Genomic DNA, 25,796 nt, shown 5'->3' with positions numbered 1-25,796 from the left:
TGACATGTCCAATAGAAACAGCCCCCAAAGGGTGAGCATACACAACAATCATCATCGTAATACATAACAGTTATATTAACAACATAAAATATAACTGAAATCATAACAGAAATACCCTCTTTGTCGTTTCTGTAGAATCTGCCATCAAAAAACTCAAAAACATCACACTACAACAACAACATCGACGATACGTCGCACCCCAACTCTGGCGATAGCAATATTGTCGAACGAACAACAACATCGACGATACGTCGCACCCCAACACCAACGACAGCAATATCGTCGAACGAATAACATCAACGATACGTCGCACCCCAACTCCGGCGACAACAATATCGTTGAATGAACAACATCAACGTGACGTCTACCAACAACGACAGCCAACAACATCAACAATAATAAACAACAACAAATATAATATCAAATCACCCAATTCCGGTGATTTATCATCGTTCAACACAATAGTATTTATCAATACTAAACAATAACAACGTATGCTCGTACGTCAACACGTACCTGATAATCGAGTATATATAAAATCTGGCTATTTCTTTGATCTCGAGGCTTGTGATGTATCTAAATAATTCAACAACAATATCAGATCATTGTCACCGTATCAACACAATCATAACAGCCTCAACATATAACATCAAATAGCCCAACAACAATTAATTCAACAAAATATAAAACTCGATTATAATTTCTTATCGTTCAACAATTTCATATTCTGGTGTATTTAATTCACAATACTAACATAAAATACACCATAATAAATTAACTCCAATTAATAGGCTATTTTACAACATCCGTTAAACTACGAAAACTTTATATCAACGTGTAGCCTATACTTCGTAGACTCCGAATATATAATCAGAATTAATAACAACAGACAAACAACTCTCCCATCACAATCCAACGATTAAAAATCCCTAATTATAATAAATTGAAAATAATTCAAAATAACACCACTATAATCTTTTCTACTTCGTTAAAATCATACACTACTCAACAATCTTTAATTTCTGTATGATTTAACAATTTATCAGATTTATTCCAGAAATCGATGAATTTTAAACATCCCCAAAATTATAAAATTTATATCTCAAATCGAAGACCTCGTGTCAACGATCCCAAAACTAAAGTCGGTTCGTCGATTGGATAAACCGATAAATCGCACGATCGAAAAGAAAATCAAAACTCTCACCTCTCTCACCTCTCTCGTTATTTTCTGTCAAATGTCTTGTACAAAATGAATGGAACTCACGTTGAGTTTCAAATTTATCCTCTTATTTTCTTTTTTTTTTATTATATTATATTATTTATATTAATAAAATAATATAATATAATATAATATATAATATTTAACATGTTAACACCGGTATATCCTTTTGGACTAGTCAAACGATTAAATTTTTCAAAACTCAAAACATGAAACTTCTATATCTTTGAGTATTCTGGGTTATATCCAAATTTCAAATCATTTGGACTTCATATGGCCGACATATGTCATATTTCATTCTTTAAAAAGCATTAATTATTTAGTAATCTATATTACTAAATCAACAACTTGTGATATTTATTTCAGGCATTACACAAATTGAGAGCAATGGATTGAGGAATAAATCCTACACTTTGGTAGCTAAATAACTCAAATATGGGATGGAAATTTGAAGCCAAAAACGTGAAGATTGAGGCCAATCTTGGGCATGATTGAGTACCAAATTTAGCTCCCTGCCCTTCCCTTCCCCTATAAATAGTCCATCAACCCCTAGCATTCCCTACACAAATTTTCGAAAATGCCTTTCTGAAAATCTCGAAAATTCAGCAGCTGCCCTAACCAAAACTCTGCCCGAAAATCATCCCGAAGTAGGCTAGAAATCGAAGCCGAAGCGCTGTCCGAACAAGAACGAGAAGCGACCCTATTCCCGAAGCCAAGCATCCACGTTTTTCGCAATTAAAAATACTGTAAATCATGGGCTTGTTTTTAAAGTTGAAATTTCGAATTTATGCATATGTCGTTTTCAAAAATTAGTCGAGTACAATCCTTCTCTTACTCCTTTCTTGTGTCGATTGTCATACGGTTTTAAGCACTGTGATGAGTCGACTGTATATGAGTGGGAATCTCAACCCTGACGTACCCTTACGAGGTGAGGGATATAATCGCTATACGACCTCGCCCTCTTAGATGAGTAAAAATTAGGGATTGATATCAGTAAACCATAGAAAGTAGATGAATCTCAGTGCTTGGTAAATGTTATGCATGATTTTTGAATTATATGAAAGTCATGTGTTTCGAAATTTATGCATGTTGTGTTATTGTGCTTGATACGCCCCCACTTGTTGAGTATTCCCAAAATACTCACCCCCTTACAACCCTTCCCAGATAAACCCGAGGAGGAACTCGAGGAAGAGGAATCGAACCGGTTTTGAGGCTGGTGAATAATCAAGATTTTATATTAAGTTTAAGGTTTATTATGATTATTCAGTTTTACGTTTCCACATTAAACTCTGTCGTTTTGAGATTTCGGTATTGTAAAGAAAATTGTTATTTCATTTGAATTATGATATATAAACTGGTTTCGGTGATACTGTGCTACGAGGCTGATTGTTTTCAATTGTGTGATTGTGAAAGAACGCCGGTGTCAACCCTAAGTTTTGAGGCGTGACATAAAGTAGGCTGCATGACAACAAAGGATGATCAATTATTCGAATAGCATCAAAAGGGTTTTCATCAAACATTTTTTCAAGCACAAACTACGAAAATTATGTCTTTGGAACATACAAACTACAGCAAACTCAAACCAGTAGCGAAATTGCTTAGGTAAAAAATAATAGCCTATTACTTATGTTCTCAAAGCCCAACACAGTCTAAAAGCATATCTCTCAGCAACTCATAACAAATAGGGGCTTCCATGTCAACGTAGAACAAAAGCACAAATACACGCGAAATCAGAAGTTATATAGACTTTGATTAAATAAATATCTGAAATCAACTGGTAGAAGTAAAATAGATTAATGTTATCAGAAAGAAGAAAAAGTTAAAACAAGTTATTGCATTATCAAATCTGGTTTCCTCACTCTGGTGATTTAGTTTATTTACTCTTTAAAAGTGAATGAAAGTTTGTGCAATGAAAATTTATTGCACAGACTATAAGAAAGAAATGTGCTATTCAAACAGATGTACGCCTTTTGTCAATCAAATGAAATACAAGTACAAGTTTAAATGGAGATTCCCCTTGATCACAGACCTCGCTGTAAATGGAAGACCGTGATATCATACCCCAAATCAATGAGTGACGGGGGAGTTACCTTGTCATAGGATGTCTGATACAACATATCAAATGTAATCAATAAAATCATGATACACATGATTGATAAGAAAAACTACCAACAGTTAAGCTGCAAATTTTATCACATCTCAGTGAGCTTGGAAGGGAAAAAGGTCTTTGTAAGTGTGTTAACTGATAATGTGACTATCATTCATGTGAATGGGAAGAATTATATAAACTTCGTCGCAGGCAGCATAGTACTCTTAAAGAAGATCAAGTATCAAATAGCTAAAGACATGATTTGAAACTTTACCTATTGAACTAAAAATTGGTTTGTTTCTAACAAGACGGTGGTTTAATCTTGTAAATGTTCATGAATCCAAGATCGAGCGAAAGGCCATAATATTGCAAAATTTTTTGAACATATTTGAAATCTGGGATAGTTCATATGTGGTGTACTTATCGTGTTTTATTAAAAGGTGAAGTTAAGCAAAAGCTCACTACCTTCTTGCAAATACTTTGAAGTATTTCACTAATTGAAAGTTAAAATCGAAAGACACCTTCTTGTATGCGTGTCTGTGGGAATTAATATGGAAGACATATTACAATCTAGTGGGGATTGCAAGAGATTGTAATTGAAAAGACACAACAAAACAAAAGCTAAAGCCAGAGCGTAGGCCGCCCATTTATGGGATCACCCGCGCTCCTCTATCTATCCAGATGATTATGGGTAAAAGGCACCTCGCAGGGGCCACCGATTTGGGTGCCTCCGCACTGCACTTGTTGCTTGGATATTCCAGGCAACGTCCGGACCAAGACTTTTATTTTATTTTGTATCAATATGTCTCTTGGTTGGATCATTTCATTAGTTTGCTATATTACTTCCAGTTATTCAAATGAAAAGGTGTCTTGTAATGATTTCATCGTTTGATAAACACACATTGATTCATGAAGAGACACAACTCTCCATTGCAATTCTATATAAATATATAAATATGTTATGCAACTCAATATTATTGCTAGATATTGTGTTAAAGGGGTTGTTGTATCTTGAGGTAATTTATTGATAAAACTCGTTAGCAAACTTTGAGAAGTGACATTGAATAAGACCTTAAAGAACAATATTTCAAAACGCCTCACATCCAAGTGTTATACATACTATTACCTTCTGATTCTCTGTGTTTTTGATTGTTTTCTCTACTTTCTCCAACGGTACAAACATCAGGAATATTTTAAAGTGCTACGAGAATGCTTCTGTCATTGTCTTGTTTGCTTTTGGTAGATGTATACCTGGACGATTTTCGCCCCATTTGGCAGAAATGATGGCAGTAAAGGAAGGTGCATCCAGGGCCATCGGAGCGATTGGATTGTCGAAACCGAAGCTCTATCAATAGTTTAAGCTATCAAATACTCTTATCCCTACTCTACTGATGAACCTTTTGCAGAAGATTTCAGGTGTCTTTGCTCAAGTGCACCAAAAACACTGTTGCATGAGTGCAAACCGGGTTGCGCTCGTAGGAGTTTGATGTATAGTTTCAACCTAGATTATCAAGATGCGATCCTTTTATTTTCAAGAAAAGTTGTAACCGATGAATTAACATTGTGATATATGAAATTTCCAGGTTTGATCAATAATAATTCTTAATACATACTTTAATTTCTTGCAGCAAACTTCTATTTTACGGCACTGAGGAAGGTTCAGAGGGGAAGAACTTATACTTGCAACACAAAAAAACCAGATTTCTCAAGATTCCCACTTCTGCAATGATCTTAATATACTTGGATATAACAAAATTTAAGCTTATGGGTTATGAGTTTTGTGTGACAATTTGAGAAATACGAAGGGCAGAAAATCATGATTTTGGCACTGTTTGTTGTGATTGATAAGATAAGTATGAATCATTCGACAGACAATCAACCCACACGTCGAACATTACACTACATAAACTTCATATCATTTTATCGTCATATCACATGAGTCAAGCACGATGCCTGGTTAGAATTTTAGTCTCTCCAATAACTAAATAACACAAATCTGTTTGTTTCAAGATTCAAGATTCGAGTTGCCAAGCTTCGTGCTAGTGTACGCCTTAATTTTTTTCTCCTCCTAAAATAGAAGAATATGTAATGATCACTCTCCTTCACCTTTTATAAAAATATTCGTCCACCAATTAAATTGAATACAATTAAAGCATACCAAAGGGTTCAATTTAGGGTCGATGAACAAATCTAACTTATCACAGTGTCACCATGAAAGAATTGAAATATCTATCTCACGAGTCGATCGGAATAATTAGTCAACGTTTATATATCGATGATTAAGAATGTTATCATCGAATTGAACTTTGCACGTGGGAAACACACAACACATTAAACAGTGTAAAGAAATAGAGCTGGTCCATGAACTTTTCATATTCAAACAAGCTTAAAAATTTTTCGAGCTGAGTTAGAGCCACTCATTTAGCTCATGAACTTTAATATGTTATTACTTAGTACAATCATATATTAAATAATTATATTCCGAAACTTTTTCTAGTTCAAATATCTTGAAAATATGCTCGAATATTTCGAGTCGGTCCTGACTGAGCTGAAGTATTCAACAAGTCAAGCTCGGATTCGATACTTAAATCTTATTTTTATAATATTCAACTCGATTCGATACGTTTATACTCTAATTTATATTAAAATTTAATATGCTCAGTGTATCAAAGTTCCACTAATTACATATTCTTCATCTACATCTGTTTATTTCAATAAGCCGTCTATCGAATCGTTGCAAGTGGAGATCTACGGTGCACAGTTTCTCTGCCAAAAAATCTAAATCAGGGCCGAAAATTAGTAAATTAAATTAAAATTTGGTAAAAAAAAATTAGTATATTAAATAAATGACGTGGCGAGATCTAACTCGCCCGCCAGCATGTGGACAATATCCAACGGTACATTCCCCAAACTGATGTCACAACGGCCACTTTCTCAAAAGGGCAACGCCGTTATTTTATGAAACATCGAGGGGCAAATTCGGACAATATAAAAAATCATGCACGGGATTAATATAAATAACCAATGGCTACAGATTCTCAATGTCTCTCAGAAAGAAGTTATTAATCTCTTCGCGTTGTCCTGAGGCAGCTCCATTTATCTTTCTCCACGTTCTCTCTCCAGCACTTCGCCAGATCTGTACTTTCCGGTGAGGAGAAATCTGAATCGCATGCGAATTTGTGATTGATTTTCGTGGATTCGCTGTTTGATGTGATTTTTTGTTTGTATTTTTTTGTTGATTTAATGTTTAGATTTGTGGTATACGATGTGGATTTTGGTGTTTTTTGTTCTGATGCGGAGGTATTTGATTGAAATGAAGCATTTTTTCGTATGGATCGACTGAATGTTTTTTGGTGGATTTTGAGAATGTGCGGTCGGCGGTGTTAGATTTTGGTTTTGTTGTGATCTGATCTGGTCTGATCTGAAGATTTTACCTTGAGGATCTCGGTAAATTGTTTTGTGAAGTTAAAATCCTTTCTTTTTACAGAGGAGATTGTGGAAAATATCTGATTTTGCTTGTGGATCTGTTGATCCGCTAAAAATTATGGTGAAAATTTCGATTTTGTGAGCTCTAGCCTCTAGCTCGACCAGTATCTTGAATTTTTAATTTCTGTTTTCTAAGTTTTAATCTGTTTTCGAATATGATTGTATGCGTGATGTGGGCCTTTAATTTCATGGAGCCTAAAATCAAAATTATAGGTGCTCGATGCGCATTTCTTGTTTGGAATTTTTTCATCGTTACTTAATATATGATTGATTCAATGAAATCATGTAAGACGCAAAAATAGTTTCAATGATTGAAAATTTACGTGAATTTGAATGCATGGCCAATTAGTAAGAAGTTTGTTTTGGTCTTTGTGTGTTGATTTCCTTTAGCTATGGATAAATCTGTAGGCATACAAATTTTTCATATTACCAAGATGTTTAATTGAACACAAAGAGTAATGTTGCTGTAAATCGTTCTTCAGTCATCTCAATGCATCTAATCAGAATTTCATCTTTGAATTAGTGTGAAGACATCAACATGCCTCCATTGCACATTATTTTTGCTGTCCTGATTCATGCATTTGCATATCTATCTTTGTATAGTATTATTTTTTTGAATCTATTTGTGCAATAATGGTTTTTAGGGATCAAAGGCAAGAAAGAAAAATGGGGCTGACATTCACTAAGCTCTTTAGTCGGCTTTTTGCCAAGAAGGAGATGCGAATTCTGATGGTTGGTCTTGATGCTGCTGGTAAGACAACCATTCTGTACAAGCTCAAGCTCGGGGAGATTGTGACTACTATTCCTACAATTGGTATGGCCCTTGAATCTGCAATTTGAATGTTGCTGTATCTTTCAGTTTTCATGACCTTCTTTAGCATCCTATCCGGTTTATCCCCATTTTATCTTTTGCTTTTAAGCTGAACTTCTATTTGTTGTTAACATTATGGGGTTCTCATTCTATTTTCAGGTTTCAACGTGGAGACTGTTGAGTACAAGAACATCAGCTTCACAGTTTGGGATGTTGGAGGTCAGGACAAGGTGAGCCTTATGTTTAGTTTTTTGTTTACCACTCTATTTGTTTACTTTTTATTTAAATAAAGAAACTTCAACACTTGCTGTCTTTTTGTGGGCCATTTTTATTTCACATAATGATTGATTATTCGTGCATCAAATGACAAAAGAGTTCTTGTTTTGTTTAATTTCTTTGACAGATTCGTCCACTGTGGAGGCACTACTTCCAAAACACTCAGGGTCTCATATTTGTGGTAGATAGCAATGACAGAGACCGTGTTGTGGAGGCAAGGGATGAACTGCATAGGATGTTGAATGAGGTGACAATCTTTTTCTTTTTCCAATCTGTTTCAATAAGTAAAACATCAAACAATCGTTGAGGCTCAACATTCTTGCTTTTCAGCATTCTATTAGGGAAGTAGATGAACATTTGGGGGATTTCTTTTCCTGCAGTTTGCTTGACCATAATTATATGTTAAATCTTATAGCTGTATTTCATGCTTCATGGTCATGGTGATTGGTTGGGATAGAAATCAAAGGCTGATCTTTTCAACATTTCTGCTTCTTAAGGGCTAAGATCAGTCCTGGACTGCGGGTTATTTGTAATTGTATCGTCTACTATGTTAAATACTCTAGGTAATAAACAAGAGATTTATAGTTTTTGTTTGTTTACACAATGTTACACTTACATTCATGGATATGACTTGAACTATTTATTCAAATATATCACTGCAAATGCCATTATGATCTTGGCCTTTAAAAACAATACTGCATAAAGTGCATGATTAACTAGTTGAATAACTGCTTAGCATCCTGATCTAGAAGGCTTTCCCCTGTTATCACGCACTTCAATGACAACGAATTTACTGTGTATTAACCTCCCTTGGTACAATTAAGTGACAAATATGAAACCCATAAATGAGTCATTTTAATGAACATTCCTATTTTTGTTTCCTTGTAATAGTAATGTTTTATGAGTCATTTTAACGAACATATCAATTTTTGTTTCCTTGCAATAGTAATGTTTTACCCTAGGGATAGGTGGGTACAAAAGAAATCCTGCCTCTTGTGGGACTCTTTCCATGAAGCAGTTTCATCTTTAGCCATAAGATTTCTGAGTTTTATACTTTTATTACTCTGCCTTCAAGTTAATAGTCAAAGCTCCTTCTGATCATTTTGCTCGAACTTTGGCCCCATTTTTTCAGGACGAGCTGAGAGATGCAGTCTTACTTGTATTTGCTAACAAACAAGATCTTCCTAATGCAATGAATGCTGCTGAAATAACTGACAAGCTTGGCTTGCACTCACTCAGGCAGCGCCACTGGTAAAACACTCTCGATCTAGTTGCTTCGATCATCTGTTATTCTAAGATACCGACAGCGTTTCCTTTAATATTGTGTTATCTTTGTGCCCAGGTATATTCAGAGCACTTGTGCTACCTCTGGGGAGGGGCTTTACGAGGGACTCGATTGGCTCTCTAACAACATTGCTAACAAGGCATAAATCTTGATAGTGCTGTTTTGTCCGGTTCTGGATTTCTATGTTTTACGTCTCTGGTCTCCGTGTGGCTTGTTATATTTTACTTTTCAACTGTTGGAAATTGTTTAGGAACTTTCAAATTGGCTGTATAACTAAATGGCTTGTCATATACATTTGCAAACATTTTGTTTAGTTTTGAATTTTGATTATGTTATTTGAATTGTTACATTAAATATTGGTTACCATATTGCATTACAAAATCTATATTTATTTAATGATAAAAATTGCATATTTGTATTATTTAGAAATACTAGAAAAAGCATATGCGTATGATTCTTGTATGATGCTAATGTTTATGTGCATAGATAATGTGTATAGATGATAATTGTTTGTACTTATTAAAGAAATAGACTATATTAAAATATTGGTGCAATTTAATCGAACCTTAGGTCGGATTGTAAATTTGTAATGAAAGATTTGAAATATGTTGTTTTAGATTGGTAGATTTGATTAGCGGTGGTAAAAATATCGAATTTTTGGCATATCGAACTTATTATATCAAAAAATATGGAATTTAGCAAAAAATTTTAGTACGTTAACAATATGAAATTTAAAAATTCTTGGTATATATTAAAATATCAAAATAATATATATAAATTTAAAAATATATAATATTTTTAAATAATAAAATTAATTTTTTTAAAAATATAAGATATTTTTTTATTGTTATAAAATGATATATTTTTAGACCGTATCGAAATTTATGTATATCGTAGTATTTCGGTATAATCGATATGTTAATTATATTATAACGAAATTTTCGATATGAAGTCAAATAAATATTTTTAATACCGTAATTTTTTTGTACGATATGCAATATAGATTTTTCGATATGGAGATTTTTTACACAGTTCATATCTATTGTATCTATTTTTTTTTTTACGTATTAAAGAATCTTTTTTCCTTCAAGTATATCATTTAACTTAATCATTTGTAATCCATCCATTTCAAAAATTTTGATATCAAATATTGTCATAAATTCAAAATTTTCTATCCAAACACGATAAAAGTGTTATAATAAGTGCCAAGCTAGCCAACTTATGGCTTAAACTTTATTGACTCTTATATAAAAACAATATTTATTTAATAATATTTTATGATTTATTCAATTATAACATTTATTTTACCTGTATACACATGTAAGCTGCATAGATAAAGTTCTTGAATATACAATATGTATAATGAGGTTTGCCCCTCAACGTAAATTCATTAGGAAGCATATTGTATTTTCTAAATTGGTTCAAATGTCGATTCACCTGCTTAAAATAAGGATAAAACTTATATAAAAACAATATTTATTTAATAATATTTTATGATTTATTCAATTATACCATTTATTTTACCTATATACACATGTAAGCTGCATAGATAAAGTTCTTGAATATACAATGTGTATAATGAGGTCTGCCCCTCAACGTAAGATCATGAATTCATTAGGAAGCATATTGTATTTTCTAAATTGGTTCAAATGTCGATTCACCTGCTTAAAATAAGGATAAAAGTCGCTAGAGTTTGAAACTGTTATTTATGATGTAAACATCATGTTTAATTGGTAAGAGCATAAAGATGCCCATTCATACATATGGATGATCATTTGATGATGCACTAAATCTATCGGGCTTTTCAAGTGGTTATCACTTATCGAGTGGAATATTATGTGATTATGGTTATACACCATTAGTCATTTGACCCGAGAAAATGTGGAGGCTCTACGTACTAGCATGCACTTTGATCAATTTATCAATTCCATTGAGGGTCATCAGGTGACGATGTTGAGTGTGGTTTAGAAATACGTAGGAGAATGCCTTGTAGTTGGGGATTTACCGCTCACCTACGGGTGAAGATATCTTATGTGATCTGACGAGTTAATAGTACAAAGAATCTCTGACAAGAGTAAGACATGAGCATTTTGGAAAGACATTTTCTCAGTTGTATATACCATGTCACTATTATTATTAAAAGATACATCACATCATTATGGAATTCATTTAGAACTCTAGATATACCAATGCTTGCAGATTCGATCGAGATATATTAGTTGAAGAAACCGTACTGTATCCTAACCATAACTTAATGTTCTTCTAAGCACTATAGTGATACCTAGGGGATCATGGGTAATGCTATTAGACGCTCTTATCATGATCCGATGGGTGCAATCAGACTTCGTTATTGTGGGTCAAAAGTTCATAATAATTTAATTATGCTTGATATTTTTAAGAGTGAAAAATACATACATAAAAGTTTTTGAATAATGAAACAATATCATAATAAAAGAATAGTCATGATTAGAGCGGGAAAAGGCTTTTAGTATATGTGTAATCAATAGTTGAATTACACACATCTACCAAAATTTTTTGTCTCTCTCCTTCACACAAGAAAATCAGCCACCTCTTTCTTGGAAGCTCACGACCGCTCCTCCACAGCATCGCCACTAGATTTTTGAAATTCCGATGGACAACTCTCGACGTAAATTTCGTTTAGATTTCTAGTGCTATCTATACGAGGAATTCAATTTCTGATCGTTGACCCGATTAAACGATTGAAGAAGAAGAAAATTCCGTTTGTACAAGTTTACAAAAATGGCTAGCTCAGTTTAAAATCCGAAATAATTAGAACTATCGTTATATACGCGAAGGTAAACTATTTTAAAACACCCTATGATGGATTAAATCATATGACATGTCTAAACAAAAATTTTAAACTTCCACTGCTCCTCAAGTGCAAGAAAACAGTAAGCCAACAAAAAGAAAACGCAAAATATTTACTAGGAAAAAGGGATCGTGATTTAATAAAGAATAAATATCATACAAATGGCATGCTGGATGAATTTGTCTAACTTAATAACAAATGAAAGCTCACTCTATAAAAAACAGAAAAAACAAAAGCAAATGTAAGCTCATATATTCCCAGTCTTTTTTCAGAGCAATTCATACTTGATTATTGTTTTTATATTGGCTAAATCTAATTTTAATTATCATTATTATACATGAAAAATTGTGATTCAAGAAAAATCAATAATCGAGTTGGGTTTATAATAAGGATGAAAATATTTGTAGTTTAAATTATGATCACAGTTAAAGAATCGATTTTTTCCCCATTTGGGAAACAGAAAAAGATAGCTGATAAAATCTTTAACAACCAACGTGCGAAGCATCATCTTCATCATCAAAAGCGATAAGCTCGCTGAGAAAAGAAAGATACGAATTCTGAATCTTATCTTTTTAGATGGAAATGGTGGGTCTTTCTTAACTTTCTTGATCAGACTTTTACACAAAATCAAATCCAGCAATTGGAAAATCACAATCAAAGACTCGATGATTCTACGAATGCTTGTTATATGTAAACGGTTGTCAGTAAGCACAGTTGATGGAGGGTTTTCTTGACCTTGCAAGTTAAAACATAAGCTGTGAGAACCTGAAATTCCAGCAGCAACTCATATTTCCAGTCTTTTTTCAGAGCAATTCGTACTTGATTATTGTTTTTATATTGGCTAAATCTAATTTTAATCATCATTATTATACATAAAAAAATTGTGATTCAAGAAAAATCAATAATCGAGTTGGGTTTATAATAAGATTGAAAATATTTGTAGTTTAAATTATGATCACAGTTAAAGAATCGATTTTTTCCCCATTGGGAAACAGAAAAAGACAGCTGATAAAATCGTAAACAACCAACGTCCGAAGCATCATCTTCATCATCAAAAGCGATAAACTCGCTGATAAAATAAAGATAAGGATTCTATATCTTATCTTTTCAGATGGAAATGGTGGGTCTTTCTTAACTTTCTGGATCACACTTTTACACAAAATCAAATCCAGCAATTGGAAAATCATAATCAAAGACTCGATGATTCTATGAATGCTTGTTATATGTAAAAGGTTGCCAGTAAGCACGGTTGATGGAGGGTTTTCTTGACCTTGCAAGTGAAAACATAAGCAAGAATCTTGAAACATGTGGAGTTCTTGGCGCCTATAACAACTATGGTTCGCAATCACGGTCGCGGATGTCACCGTTCCAGTTCTCATGACATTTCGCGGAACGGTCACAGTGCGGATATTTTTTAAAAATTAATATAAATTGAAAATTTTGGAAAAATATTTAAAAATATGTAAATCAAAATAAATATCATTTAAATAGATTATTTGATTAAAACAATATAGTAAATATATTTTTTAAATTTTATTCACGCCTTATTGAATCACAAAGCATATCTTTATTATATATCGAAATTTTCACAACCCTCTCAAAATTAAAATATACTATTAAGAAAATTTTGAGTTATAATCAATTAAACTTTTGAAAAAATTTCAATTGGAGGTACATATATTAATCCAATTGGAATCAAATTTCTTCGAAGCTTAATTTAGAGTTAAATATTATTTAACATCAACTAAAATACATCAACTAAAATCAATATTTTACAATCAATTTAATTATTTTATTATTGCACATTCTGATGAAAATTTCCCAATATAAATCTCAGTGTAACTCTTCTTTTTTGGGTTGGATGGAGCGGGAAATAGACTCGAGATTCACAGTTAAATATTCTTTAAAGCGAGCCTTGCAATTTTTTGTTTGTGTATTCAAGTATTGCAGAATACTTTGCTCCTATATTCTTTTTTTTCTTTTTACCGTTCCGTTCCATACTGTTTCGTCGATCCGTGTCGTTCTACCGATAACACAACGTTTTCTATCTACGTGACGACCCCGCAAAGCATCAACGTTCACACACCGGAACTTCGTCAAGGTGGGCCTCATCCTATTCCGGAACGACCGTTCCGATACCGTTTCAGCAAACCATGATCACTGGCACTATAGAATTCTGATAAACTTTCCAAGAAATGACGTTATTCATTAAATACAATTTATGATTAAAAGACCTGGAGTAAAAACACAAAGACAACCTTCTGATCGGTGGATTCAGGCGAGCCTTGCTGAAGATGGTACATCTAGTTAGCACTTTCACGTTCCGTTCCACCGTTTAAGCGCCGCTATAACGTCAAAGAACAGCGCTACAAAGCAATCACCGATTTGCCATGGAACTTTGGAACATCAATGACCGTTCCCATTCCGGAACGGGCGTTCCAACCGCACCGCGACCGTTCTGGCGAACCATGATAACAACTGCTATGGACGATTTAGGAATCCGGAACTTTTTATGTAACAAATCTAATAATTTCGAAACAAGAGTCTTCCTCTAATTCTGTAAGAATTCGATATTTTCATGGGTTCCGCATTTTTTTTCCAAGGGGTTCCTATTCAAGAGTGAAACTATTTCTTGGTTGCTTTGTTAAACACAGTGTGTTGCCTTCTCAAATTTTTACAACTGTAAACTGTTAGAGTAGATGCCCTGCAAGCCAACAGTTGGCTAGGGAATTTATTGACTCAAGTGTAATAAACAATCTTTATTTTAATATAATTTAACTTTTTATGGTGTTGTTATACTTTATCTGTATACCCATGCAAACAGTATAGATAAAGTCCTTGATTATGCTTTAATACAAATGAATCGTAATTCGATGTTGAAACTTATTTGTAAACACTGCATATTCTAAATTCGTTCCTAGTCGATTCAGCCGCCAAAAACAGGGATAAAGGTCGCTTGAGCTCGAGACTAGCATCTGTGATGTTGTGTACTGCATTTCTTGGTAAGGGCATGGAGATGTCCAAACATGCAGATGGGTAGTCATATGATGATTATACCGAACAACCCTCCCTCTGACTTTCCAAGTGGTTATCATTCATCGAGAAAATAAGTCCGTGGTTATGATTGTACACCATTAGTCCTTACGACCCGGGACAACACTGAGGCTCTATATGCTAGGGCTGTGCTTTGACTCGTTTACCGGCTCCAGGAGAGTCATCAGGTGGCGAGGTTGGGTATAGTTGCGACACATATAGGAGCCAGTGCATTGTAGTCGGGGATTCACCGCTCACCTACGGGTGTGGATATCCTGTGTGATCTGATGAAATAATAGTGCATGAAATTTCTGGCCAGAGTATGAGATGTACGTTGGAGAAGGAGTTCTCCAATAGTACACGCGATGCCACTATTATAGTTATCACATAATTATCGAATTAATATGCAACCCTCGATGAACCAATGGTTGCAGATTCGATCGGGATATATGAGATGAAGGAACCGTACTGTACGTTAATCATAATCGACTGGTTCATGCAGGCACTATCAATGATACCTAGGGGATCATGGGGCGATGCTACTAGACGCTCTTACCATGATCTGATGGGTGCAATCAGAAATGAGTTCTGACATTCTTAATCAAGGTGGTGATGAAAAGAATGGGGCTAACTAGGGTAAGCCCGAATAAGAATAAATATTATTCTGAATCACAAAGAGTTGTGAACCCACGGCTAGCTGTATCCCTGAACCATTGAGGGTCACACAAGTACTGGATCATTTATTCCCGTTGAGAGAATAAATTCAAGGAGTTGAATTTATATTATGATATAGTAAATTCAAGGAGTTTAATTTATGATAATTAAATTTTGAGAGAATAAATTCAAGGAGTTGAATTTATAAAATTTGAGAATTTAATTTATTAAACTCAAATGCTGGGTTTATTAAATATTAAATTTTGGAGGTGATGAAAATTCAAGTAGTTGAATTTATAATTTTAATAATAAATTCAAATGTTGAATTTATAATGTATTTAATTTATTAAGCTCAAAAGTTGAGTTGATTAATTAATAAATTAAATATGATAGGTAATATGTTTAATGGACTTGTAGTAGTACAAGTCCAATATAATAATTAATTAAAGTTTTAATGGGCCTTGATTAAATTAATTAAATTAGTTGGACTAGCCCAATTAATTAATCAAGCCCATTAATGTTAATTAAAGGGCCCAATTATTATGCTATGATAATTAGGTCAAGGGTTAATATTGTAATGCCCTAGATTGTTTGTAGATAAAATGCTATGATGAAATGTTGCTTGAAGAAGAGACCGCACCCGCGTCCCTTTTGATACCGCACCTGCGGTTGAGTGGCAGTAGGGTGTGCTTTTTGAACAATTGACACCGCACCCGCGGTGAATGGCCAGTAGGGTAGGAATTTTGGTACGAAGCAAGACCGCACCCGCGGTGCAGAACTGACCGCACCCGCGGTCGACGTTTATGCAAATTTGGATGGACTGCCGAAGCTTGAGCGCAGCCGCGGTTCATGAACTACCGCACCCGCGGTCATGCGTGTTACTTGAAAAATATGACACTTGCCCCTCAACATGCATGATATATATATGAGGTGTTAGCATTCTTTCCTTCCCATTTCAGCAACCAAAGGACCGAGACCATTAGCAGGAAAGCTTCAAAGTTTCTTCCATTCTATAATTGAGTTTGTGCAAGATTTAGCCATCCAAACTTAAATCCAATTTCAGTTTTGAGCTCCTATCTTCAAGGGCTAGCTAAGGATGTAAGTTTCATTCATTTCCTGCATGATTTGAGATATTGTGATTGGGGAAATTGTGAATTTCACTAGATTATGTGTGCTTGTGAAGTTGGTGATCGTATATTCGTAGTCGGATCGAAGAAATATTATCGCATGCAATTGTTATGAAATTCCAGCGTAGTTATGATTGAACATGTTCAGATTTCAGAGTTTAGAGTGTGTTATGAAGAGAATGGTGAATTGTTGATATTGATTATATTGTGTTGATTTGATCGGTATCGAGAAACTACACTGTTATGCCGTCGAAATGTACCGAGATTGGATATTGATGTGTACATGTATCGATTTGAGTTGTGAATTGATATTGAACATTCAACAATTGCCATTTCAGATTGATATCGGTAAGATTCGTCTTCGAGACTTCGACTACGACAGAGATTGTGTGACGTATGTATTAGCATGCATACATGTTTTATACTGGGATTTATTCTCACCGGAGTTTCCGGCTGTTGTTATGTCTGTATGTGTGCGTAACAATAGGTGGGGCAGGATCTGGGTCGCGACAGAGATGAGATCGAGATAGCGTGGTGACTACTGGCACAGAAGATCACTAGTAGTTTGTACATTTGATATGTAATGTATTTAGTTACTGGTTGGTAGAATATGGATGAAACAAGACATGTATATTATGATTGTTGTAATGAAATAAATACAGACTTTGTTCTTATTTATATACATTTGAATTAATGTTAGAAAACAAAATTTTGACCCTCATTTTTGAATAAAGATCCTATTAATCCTGAAAAAAACTGAGTTAGAGCCCGGGTCCTCACAAATATAAATAAAGAATGCAAGTCATAACCCTAGCCACCCCCTACAACCAAGTTTTCGAAAAACACCACCTCCAAAAAGAAAAATCGGCCACATCCCCTTGAGAAAGATTTTGAGCCGTCTCTCAAATAATTTTCTCCTACGTTAAATCTCTTCCAATATTTCTAGTACAATTTGGAAGATGATCAAACAATCCAGTCGTGGACCTGATTAGAAGAAAGAAAGGAGTCCCTTGAAGAAATTTTGTTGGGATTCATCAAGAGCTAGATCTGTTATACCGGATCAGTTGGTGTCCAGTGATTTATTCACCAAAGGTATAACTTTTAAACTCTCTATGAATGTTTATGTTTAAATCATACGAGCGCCCAAAGCAAAACACATCTTGAATGTCAAGATCTAAAATTTTTAAAACTTCTGCTGCGTTTGGGCGTATAGAAAACCCAGATCCAACATAAACAAGGTGGAGATTTATTCTATACAAAATGAAGAGTCTCTTCTCCCTATCGGATGGATCAATGTAAGTTTTTTGCTACTTCTCTTTCTTGAACTTGCCATCGTTTGTCGAAAAAGGTTCAATTCAAAGTTGAATTGCTACTAGAGAGGGCAAAAAATTGATGCACATACGACAATTTACATTTCTTCAGATAGATTTTGTAGACGCATCCTTCCCAGAGCTGCTTCATGTCTTCAGGTGATCTGCACACCCTATCACCTACCAGGTGCTCACTCTCGTATCACCACAACAAAATATGCCTTCAACCACTTTGAAAACCGTTGTCTTTTACTTTTTAACAACGATTTTAGTGCCGTTGTTAAAGCATCAAATAGAAAACCGTTGTCTTTGATTCCAAAAATACGCACCGTTGTCTTTTAGCGTGTTTTTGGGGTTCAAAGACAACAGTTTTATAAATCGTTGTCTATTATCATGTTTTTGGATTGACGTGTTTTTTGGACAAACGACAACGGTTTTCTAAAATCGTTGTGGATTAGCGTGTTTTTTTGGAGAAACGACAACGATTTTAATGAACCGTTGTCGTATAGCGTTTTTGTTGTAGTGTCTCTGTTTCTCGGAATCTTCGACTAACATTATTACACATTGCATCTAGTTTTATTATGTTATCAACCGTTGTCGTATAGCGTTTTTGTTGTAGTGTCTCTGTTTCTCGGAATCTTCGACTAACATTATTACACATTGCATCTAGTTTTATTATGATCAACACGAAGTAACTTGATCACTACAGGTCTACAGCTACCTGTAAGTTTGACCATTTGCATGAGAAATAATAACGTTTTCTGATCTTTATTCAATTTCCTGACCATCAAGTTTTTCAATCTCTCATTAAATCTTGGCTTCAAAGTGATGGTACCAGAAGCTGTAGGCATTGTCATGGCTCCAACTGAGACATCAAGGTCTTCAAATATGGCTTCTCTTACATTTTACTGCTGTTTCAATTACCACTGTCTCCCGGTAACGAGTTTTTCTCCCAGATTGTTTCTAAATCATTGAGATATTGTTCGAATATCTTTTTAATCCAAATCTGAGGTTGGAAAAATGTGACTTGAGATGACATTAAACTTGTCAGTTTTTTGTAAGCATACTCGTGTTTTTAACTATACACTATTGATGCGGCCCGGGTAAATTGAGAGAGCTGGTGGGCAATTTACCAGGCTAGGTTGTTGGCCCCGTCTGTGGAAATAAGATCTATAAACGCAGATATGGTTTCCACTCGAAAATCAACTGTGAGGGTAAATTCCAGAAGGAAGACCACAGATTCATAGGTTCCCCAAGGAGATCCACTCCCACAGCAAACTTTTACTATCACTCCATAACAGTCGATTCAGTGAATAGCAGTGGTTGTGCAAAACGCCACAATGGAGAAATTACCTCTTAGTAATAGTCATGTGCACTGAAAAGAAGAGTTGGAGGATGAATCTCATCCTCGAGACAAGACTAAGAAGTGAGAGAGTTCCTAGGAGTGTTCTAAGGATCTTACCGTGGCCGAGGAGTTGGAAGACCTGAAAAGGAAAGTGAAGAGACTGGAAGGACAAACCAGCTCATCCCGAGCTCCCTAGGATCAGCCGAGTGGATGTCCTTTATCCATCCAAATAGAAAATGAGCCCTTACTTGGTCATTACAAGTCGGCCAAAATCAGAGAATATGATGGAAACACAGATCCAAAGGAACATCTGACCCGTTTCAAGAACATTGTCAAGTTGCATTGTTACGAGGACATAATCAAGGGTAAATCTTTCTTGACCACTCTGTGGACTCAGCCCAACGTTGGTTCGAGAAGCTTGAGCCTTAGAGTATCCAATCTTTCAAAGATTTCAAGAGCAGCTTTTTAAATCATTTCAGAAGACTGATTTTAGTATGTTCCAGGTATAGACAGTGGGGATGAATCATTGCGGGCGTATATCCGCAAGTTCAACGAAGCAGTCCTGGAGATGCCATCTTGTGCCCCCGAAACCTCAGGGGCTTCGGGAAGGGGATTTCTTCGGGTCCCTCGTAAAGAAGTTGCCCCAAGATTTCGAAGATCTACTATCTCGTGCAGAAAAGTACATCAATAATCTTCCGGTCTTAGACTCGGAAAATTGAAATCGAGTATCCCTTATGTGGGCTTAGCTCAGATTTCTTAACAAAGTGCTGGACATTAAAAATTTAAATGTTTTCTAAGATTGCATTTGGATTGAAAGAATTGAGTTCTTGCATCCATTGTATCTCTTTTATTCAAAATTAGAATGAAAAATTTGAAATATCTTATATTAGCTAGGTATATTTTTTTTCAATTTTAAATTCACTCTTCAACATAGTCATTTCAAATCCATTTATTTTAAAATTCCCTCACAAATTCAAATCTATCAATCCAAAAAGTAACCTGATATAATTTTCTTGTTTTTATGTTATATTTCTTATAAAATGAAAATGATTACTTTTAAAAATCAATAACACTTGTATTTGAAAAAAAAATCTTAAGAATTTAATTTATCATGATACATAATAAAAAATAAATAAATAAATAAATAAATAAATATGTAATGAACTTTTTAGATAAAATAGAATAAGTCAAAGCATATATTATTAATCAAATAATTTAGTTATACATTTTTTTAAAATAAATTCTCTCTTAATTTGTTTAATATTTGTATATTTTTAGATTACTCAAATATTTCTATAAATATATATTTATAATGACATCAACATGTACAAATACATACAAAATGTAGAACTAAATTGAGTAAATATATAAATTATATGCATATAAAGAATAAATCAAATCTACTTATACAACACTGTGTAGAACTAGATATGTAGAATTGGAATGAAAATAAATACATGAATTAAGATCGTTACATATAGACATCTGCTTATATAAACCCGATAACTACGTCGACACATTAAGCCGAGGACTAAGCTGGAACGGAACTCACCTAGTCTTCGGGTATTAAGAACTCGACCGAATTTTTCTACGTAGCGTTGATATGACTAATCTTGCTTCCAAAATAATAAATAGGAGTTCTCAACATGTATTAAATTAGAAATAGATTCCATGTAAATTACGAGTTTGTAATTAAATTAAACATAATTTTCCTTCATTATATATATATATATAAATATATATATAAAGCATTCTCACGAATTTTATTTGCTTTGCGTGTGAAGTGATGAAACCAACTCGTTAAAGACTTCATGCTGCTCTCTTTGACCAGCACATTTGACAAATTAATATAATGGGAATTCCAACACAATCCAAAATACAAATTTACCAATAAATTATTACAAACTTTGATGAATGGTCCCTATGCTAGAGTAGATGTCCTGCAAGCCAACGGTTGGCTAGGGAATTTATTGACTCAAGTGTAATAAACAATTTTTATTTTAATATAATTTACTTTTTAATGGTTTCGTTATACTTTATCTGTATATCCATGCAATCAGCATAGATAAAGTCCTTGATTATGCTTTAATACAAATGAATCGTCATTCGATGTTGAAACTCATTTGTAAACACTGCATATTCTAAATTCGTTCCTAGTCGATTCAGCCGCCTAAAACTTGGATAAAGGTCGCTTGAGCTCGAGACTAGCATCTGTGATGTTGTGTACTGCGTTTCTTGGTAAGGGCATAGAGATGTCCAAACATGCAGATGGGTAGTCATATGATGATTATACCGAACAACCCTCCCTCGAATTTTCCAAGTGGTTATCATTCATCGAGAGGATAAGTCCGTGGTTATGATTGTACACCATTAGTCCTTACGACCCGGGACAACACTGAGGCTCTATATGCTAGGGCTGTGCTTTGACTCGTTTACCGGCTCCAGGAGAGTCATCAGGTGGCGAGGTTGGGTACAGTTGCGACACATATAGGAGCCAGTGCATTGTAGTCGGGGATTCACCGCTCAACTACGGGTGTGGATATCCTATGTGATCTAATGTAATAATAGTGCATGGAATCTCTGGCCAGAGTATGAGATGTACGTTGGAGAAGGAGTTCTCCAATAGTACACGCGATGCCACTATTATAGTTATCACATAGTTATCGAATTAATATGCAACCTTCGATGAACCAATGGTTGCAGATTCGATCGGGATATATGAGATGAAGGGACCGTACTGTACATTAATCATAATCGACTGGTTTTTGCAGGCACTATCAGTGATACCTAGGGGATCATGGGGCGATGCTACTAGACGCTCTTACCATGATCCGATGGGTGCAATCAGAAATGAGTTCTGACATTCTTGATCAAGGTGTTGATGAAAAGAATGAGGCTAACTAGGGTAAGCCCGAATAAATGATTATGTCCCAAATCACAAAGGGTTGTGAACCCACGGCTAGCTGTATCCCTGAACCATTGAGGGTCACACAAGTACTGGATTGTTTGTTCCCGTTGAGAGAATAAATTCAAGGAGTTGAATTTATATTATGATATAATAAATTCAAGGAGTTGAATTTATGATAATTAAATTTTGAGAAAATAAATTCAAGGAGTTGAATTTATGATATAGTAAATTCAAGAAGTTGAATTTATGAAATTTGGAGAGAATATAAATTCAAGGAGTTGAATTTATAAAAATTTGAGAATTTAATTTATTAAACTCAAATGTTGGGTTTATTAAATATTAAATTTTGGAGGTGATAAAAATTCAAGGAGTTGAATTTATCATTTAAATAATAAATTCAAATGTTGAATTTATAATGTATTTAATTTATTAAGCTCAAGAGTTGAGTTGATTAATTAATAAATTAAATATGGTTGGTAATATGTTTAATAGGCTTGTAGGAGTACAAGTCCAACATATTAAATAATTAAAGTTTTAAATGGGCCTTGATTAATGGATTAAACTAGTGTGACTAGCTCAATTAATTAATCAGGCCAATTAATGTTAATTAAAGGGCCCAATTATTATACTATGATAATTAGGTCATGGGTTAAATATAATAATAAGAGTTTGACCTAAAATAACCTAGCCTCCATCCTCATGATCTTCGAAAATCACCTATTATTCATCCAAATATTTAGTTTACTTAATTAATGAGATTAATTAAGTAAATCGTGATTAAAGAAAAAAAAAAGATTTCTTTATTCCAAATGGTACAGATTTTCGAGAGATTCTCTCCAAGATTTAAAATGAAAAATCCGGCTCTTCCAAAGGGGATTGAAGTGCTGCTCTCGAAATTTTCTTTCTTGTTGCAAGAAATTGATTTTTCCTTACGTGTTCTATCTCTACGCAAAAATATCTTCTAAATTTCTAGTGTAATTTAGAAGAGGAACAAATATTCCAGTCGTGGACCGGATTAGGAGATCGAAGAATGTTCGTAGGGATTTACAACAAGAGCTGCATCCGCTAATACCGGATTAGTTGGAGTCCAGTGATATAATTCACAAATGTATAAAATTCTTTACACCCTATGAATGCTTTTGTTAAAATCATACGAGGGCCCAAAGCAAAACATATTTTGATTGTCAAAATAAAATTAAAAATTTTTAAAACTTCCGCTGCGTTTGGACGCGTAGAAAACCGAGATCCAACACCCTAAACCTCAAATTTTATATATAATATTATTGTGATATAATTTTATCCTTGAAATATGTTAAATTATCTCTTCTCACCACCTCATTTAAATTTCTAACTTTTTTAAGTCGTGAAAATCGAGAGTCGCTAACTTTCGATATATTTTTTAACTGATTTGATATGATATTCAGTATATCAAATTATATGGAATTTTTGAATTTGTTTCGTATAGTTGTTATATGAGCTCATTATATTTACAACGTCAATCACAATAGTAAGAGTATGTCTCTTGTGAGACGGTCTCACGAATCTTTATCCGTGAGAAGGGTCAACCTTACCGATATTCACAATAAAAAGTAATACTATTAGTATAAAAAGTAATACTTTTTCATTGATGACCCAAATAAGATATCTGTCCACAAAATACGACCCTTGAGATCGTCTCAAACAAGTTTTTGTCCAATAATAAATGTATCCATGTAAATTTATAGTAAAATCTTGTATTTCACTTGTATGTATAAAACCAAGGAAAAAAAATCAACAAAAAATTTAAATAAAAAAAAAGATTAATCTTCTCGTCAGCAATTTATGAGACATCCTTGGACTTTGTTAATAAGGATGGACATTTCTCGTTAATCCAACGTTACTACTCGTGAAAAAACCCATCAGCTCCGGCCGGTACGGCAGATACGACCGCCGTCTGTCCTCCTGCTTGGCCTTGTTCTTCAGGTACACCGCGTGGGCAGACAACGGCGCCGTCGTACCCCTCCCGCTCCTCCTCACCTTTCCTATCTCCGTCTTAGGAGACGGCGGCCCGACCTCCCTAGTCCTCCTCTTCACGACCGCGCGCGGCGGCGCAGGGCTCTTGTTCAAGAAGACGAATGTGTCTTTCCCATCGCTACAGCTCCTCCCGACCAAATCCTTGAACCGCCAGAACTTCGAAAACCCGGTTGAGTTACTCTTCTTGCATGCCACCGACGACGCCACCACGGCCTTCGACCCCGACCACTCGCAGAAGGGTCCGGCTACTTCGTCACTTCCGGTTGTAGCTGACGACACAAGATGTTCATCGTCTGATATTTTGTCTGTTTCCACAAAGACTTTCTTCACCGGGAGCTTCGTCGGCAAGTTCTCTTGCGAAGGCTTAAAGAATACATCCCGTTTGAATAAGGGGAAGACCTACTTCAAATCCTCCGCTTCCATTGATGGTGTCTTTGCTCCTTCGAACATGAAAGTAAACTCTTCTTCTTCCTCATCATCATCATCGTCGTCGTCTTCCTCTTCATCATCATCTTCATGATTATCTACAGAATCATGATCTTCTTCTTCATGTTCTTGATGTGAATCATCACTAAGCTTCATCTGTGTTATGAATCTTGGATTAGCTTTGTTTCTGAACATAAATCATTGTCTGAGTCAATGGATCTCAGATCGCCTGTCGCCTCCATATTTGGAATTCGAATCCGTTTTAGATTGTTGGATTTGAATTCTATAATTTGGAAATGACGACGGAGAAATTTATAGATGAAAAGATTAGATTATGTAATTGTCAAAAATATATATGCGGACAACGACTTGACCTGGTATTAATGTTAGAACCCTCTAATTATTAATGAACTTACTCTCGAATATTAATACACGAGCCGTTAAAAATAACCCAATCCATGAATAAATATTCAACTAATATTAAAATTAAATTACTACAACAATTATTGCGTTGGTACAATAACTACGTGTTAGGAACATAAATGAATCGAATAAAATCGAATATAAAGAAAATTTGAAGGCACACATTATTTATATATGAGCTGGAATTCGATTTGGAGATCGAAAGTTTTAATATTTCATGTTCGAATTCGATTCAAATCAAGAATCGAGTTCGAGTCGAAATATTTGAATATTTTTGTAAGTTACTCGAAAATAGAGGCCTGAAATATACTTATTTGATATATTATTATATGATGTTAGTAAATTATTAAAGTTTGTGGAGGGCTATATTGAACTATTGAACAAAATGATACAGGCTCGAATTCGGCTCGGAAAAAAGTTTGCCCATGTTTGATTTCAATATTTCTAATACGAATCAAATATTTTTTTAGCCGGATCGATAAGTTGGCTCGATTCGTTTACACCTCTCGCTGGAAGAACAAAGATTGACATTTGATGTTTGAGCTGTTGTATGAGTAATAT

The 25,796-nt window shown here is 34.5% G+C and overlaps 2 protein-coding genes across 2 annotated transcripts; one reads left to right on the top strand and one right to left on the bottom strand.

Moving 5' to 3' along the window:
- The first annotated feature begins 6,339 nt into the window (after positions 1-6,339).
- LOC142520719 (ADP-ribosylation factor 2-like) lies at positions 6,340-9,479 on the top strand. Its single transcript, XM_075623822.1, has 6 exons — positions 6,340-6,456; positions 7,439-7,608; positions 7,765-7,835; positions 8,009-8,128; positions 9,014-9,132; positions 9,224-9,479. Exons 1-6 carry the CDS (start codon positions 6,350-6,352, stop codon positions 9,309-9,311), a joined length of 675 nt encoding a protein of 224 aa, XP_075479937.1. The 5' UTR covers positions 6,340-6,349; the 3' UTR covers positions 9,312-9,479.
- A 14,736-nt stretch (positions 9,480-24,215) lies between these two features.
- On the bottom strand, positions 24,216-24,968 carry LOC142520352 (uncharacterized). The gene is made up of 2 exons (XM_075623349.1): positions 24,915-24,968; positions 24,216-24,749 (listed from the first exon to the last, which is right to left on the bottom strand). Exons 1-2 carry the CDS (start codon positions 24,966-24,968, stop codon positions 24,216-24,218), a joined length of 588 nt encoding a protein of 195 aa, XP_075479464.1.
- Positions 24,969-25,796: the final 828 nt, after the last annotated feature.

Source organism: Primulina tabacum, chromosome 12, assembly GCF_025594145.1.
Source record: "Primulina tabacum isolate GXHZ01 chromosome 12, ASM2559414v2, whole genome shotgun sequence".
NCBI lineage: Eukaryota > Viridiplantae > Streptophyta > Magnoliopsida > Lamiales > Gesneriaceae > Primulina > Primulina tabacum.
The sequence above is the reverse complement of the archived record's forward strand: the minus strand, read 5'-3'. Positions and strand labels throughout refer to the sequence as shown.

What these genes read in the sequence shown, in the direction of transcription:
- LOC142520719 (XM_075623822.1), top strand. Translation starts at nt 6,350, where the DNA reads ATGTCTCTCAGAAAGAAGTTATTAATCTCTTCGCGTTGTCCTGAGGCA. An exon ending in GACTACTATTCCTACAATTG is followed by an intron (nt 7,609 to 7,764) that starts GTATGGCCCTTG and finishes TTCTATTTTCAG; the next exon opens with GTTTCAACGTGGAGACTGTT. An exon ending in TGCATAGGATGTTGAATGAG is followed by an intron (nt 8,129 to 9,013) that starts GTGACAATCTTT and finishes CCATTTTTTCAG; the next exon opens with GACGAGCTGAGAGATGCAGT.
- LOC142520352 (XM_075623349.1), bottom strand. Translation starts at nt 24,968, where the DNA reads ATGAAGCTTAGTGATGATTCACATCAAGAACATGAAGAAGAAGATCAT. An exon ending in AAGAAGAAGATCATGATTCT is followed by an intron (nt 24,750 to 24,914) that starts GTAGATAATCAT and finishes GTATTCTTTAAG; the next exon opens with CCTTCGCAAGAGAACTTGCC.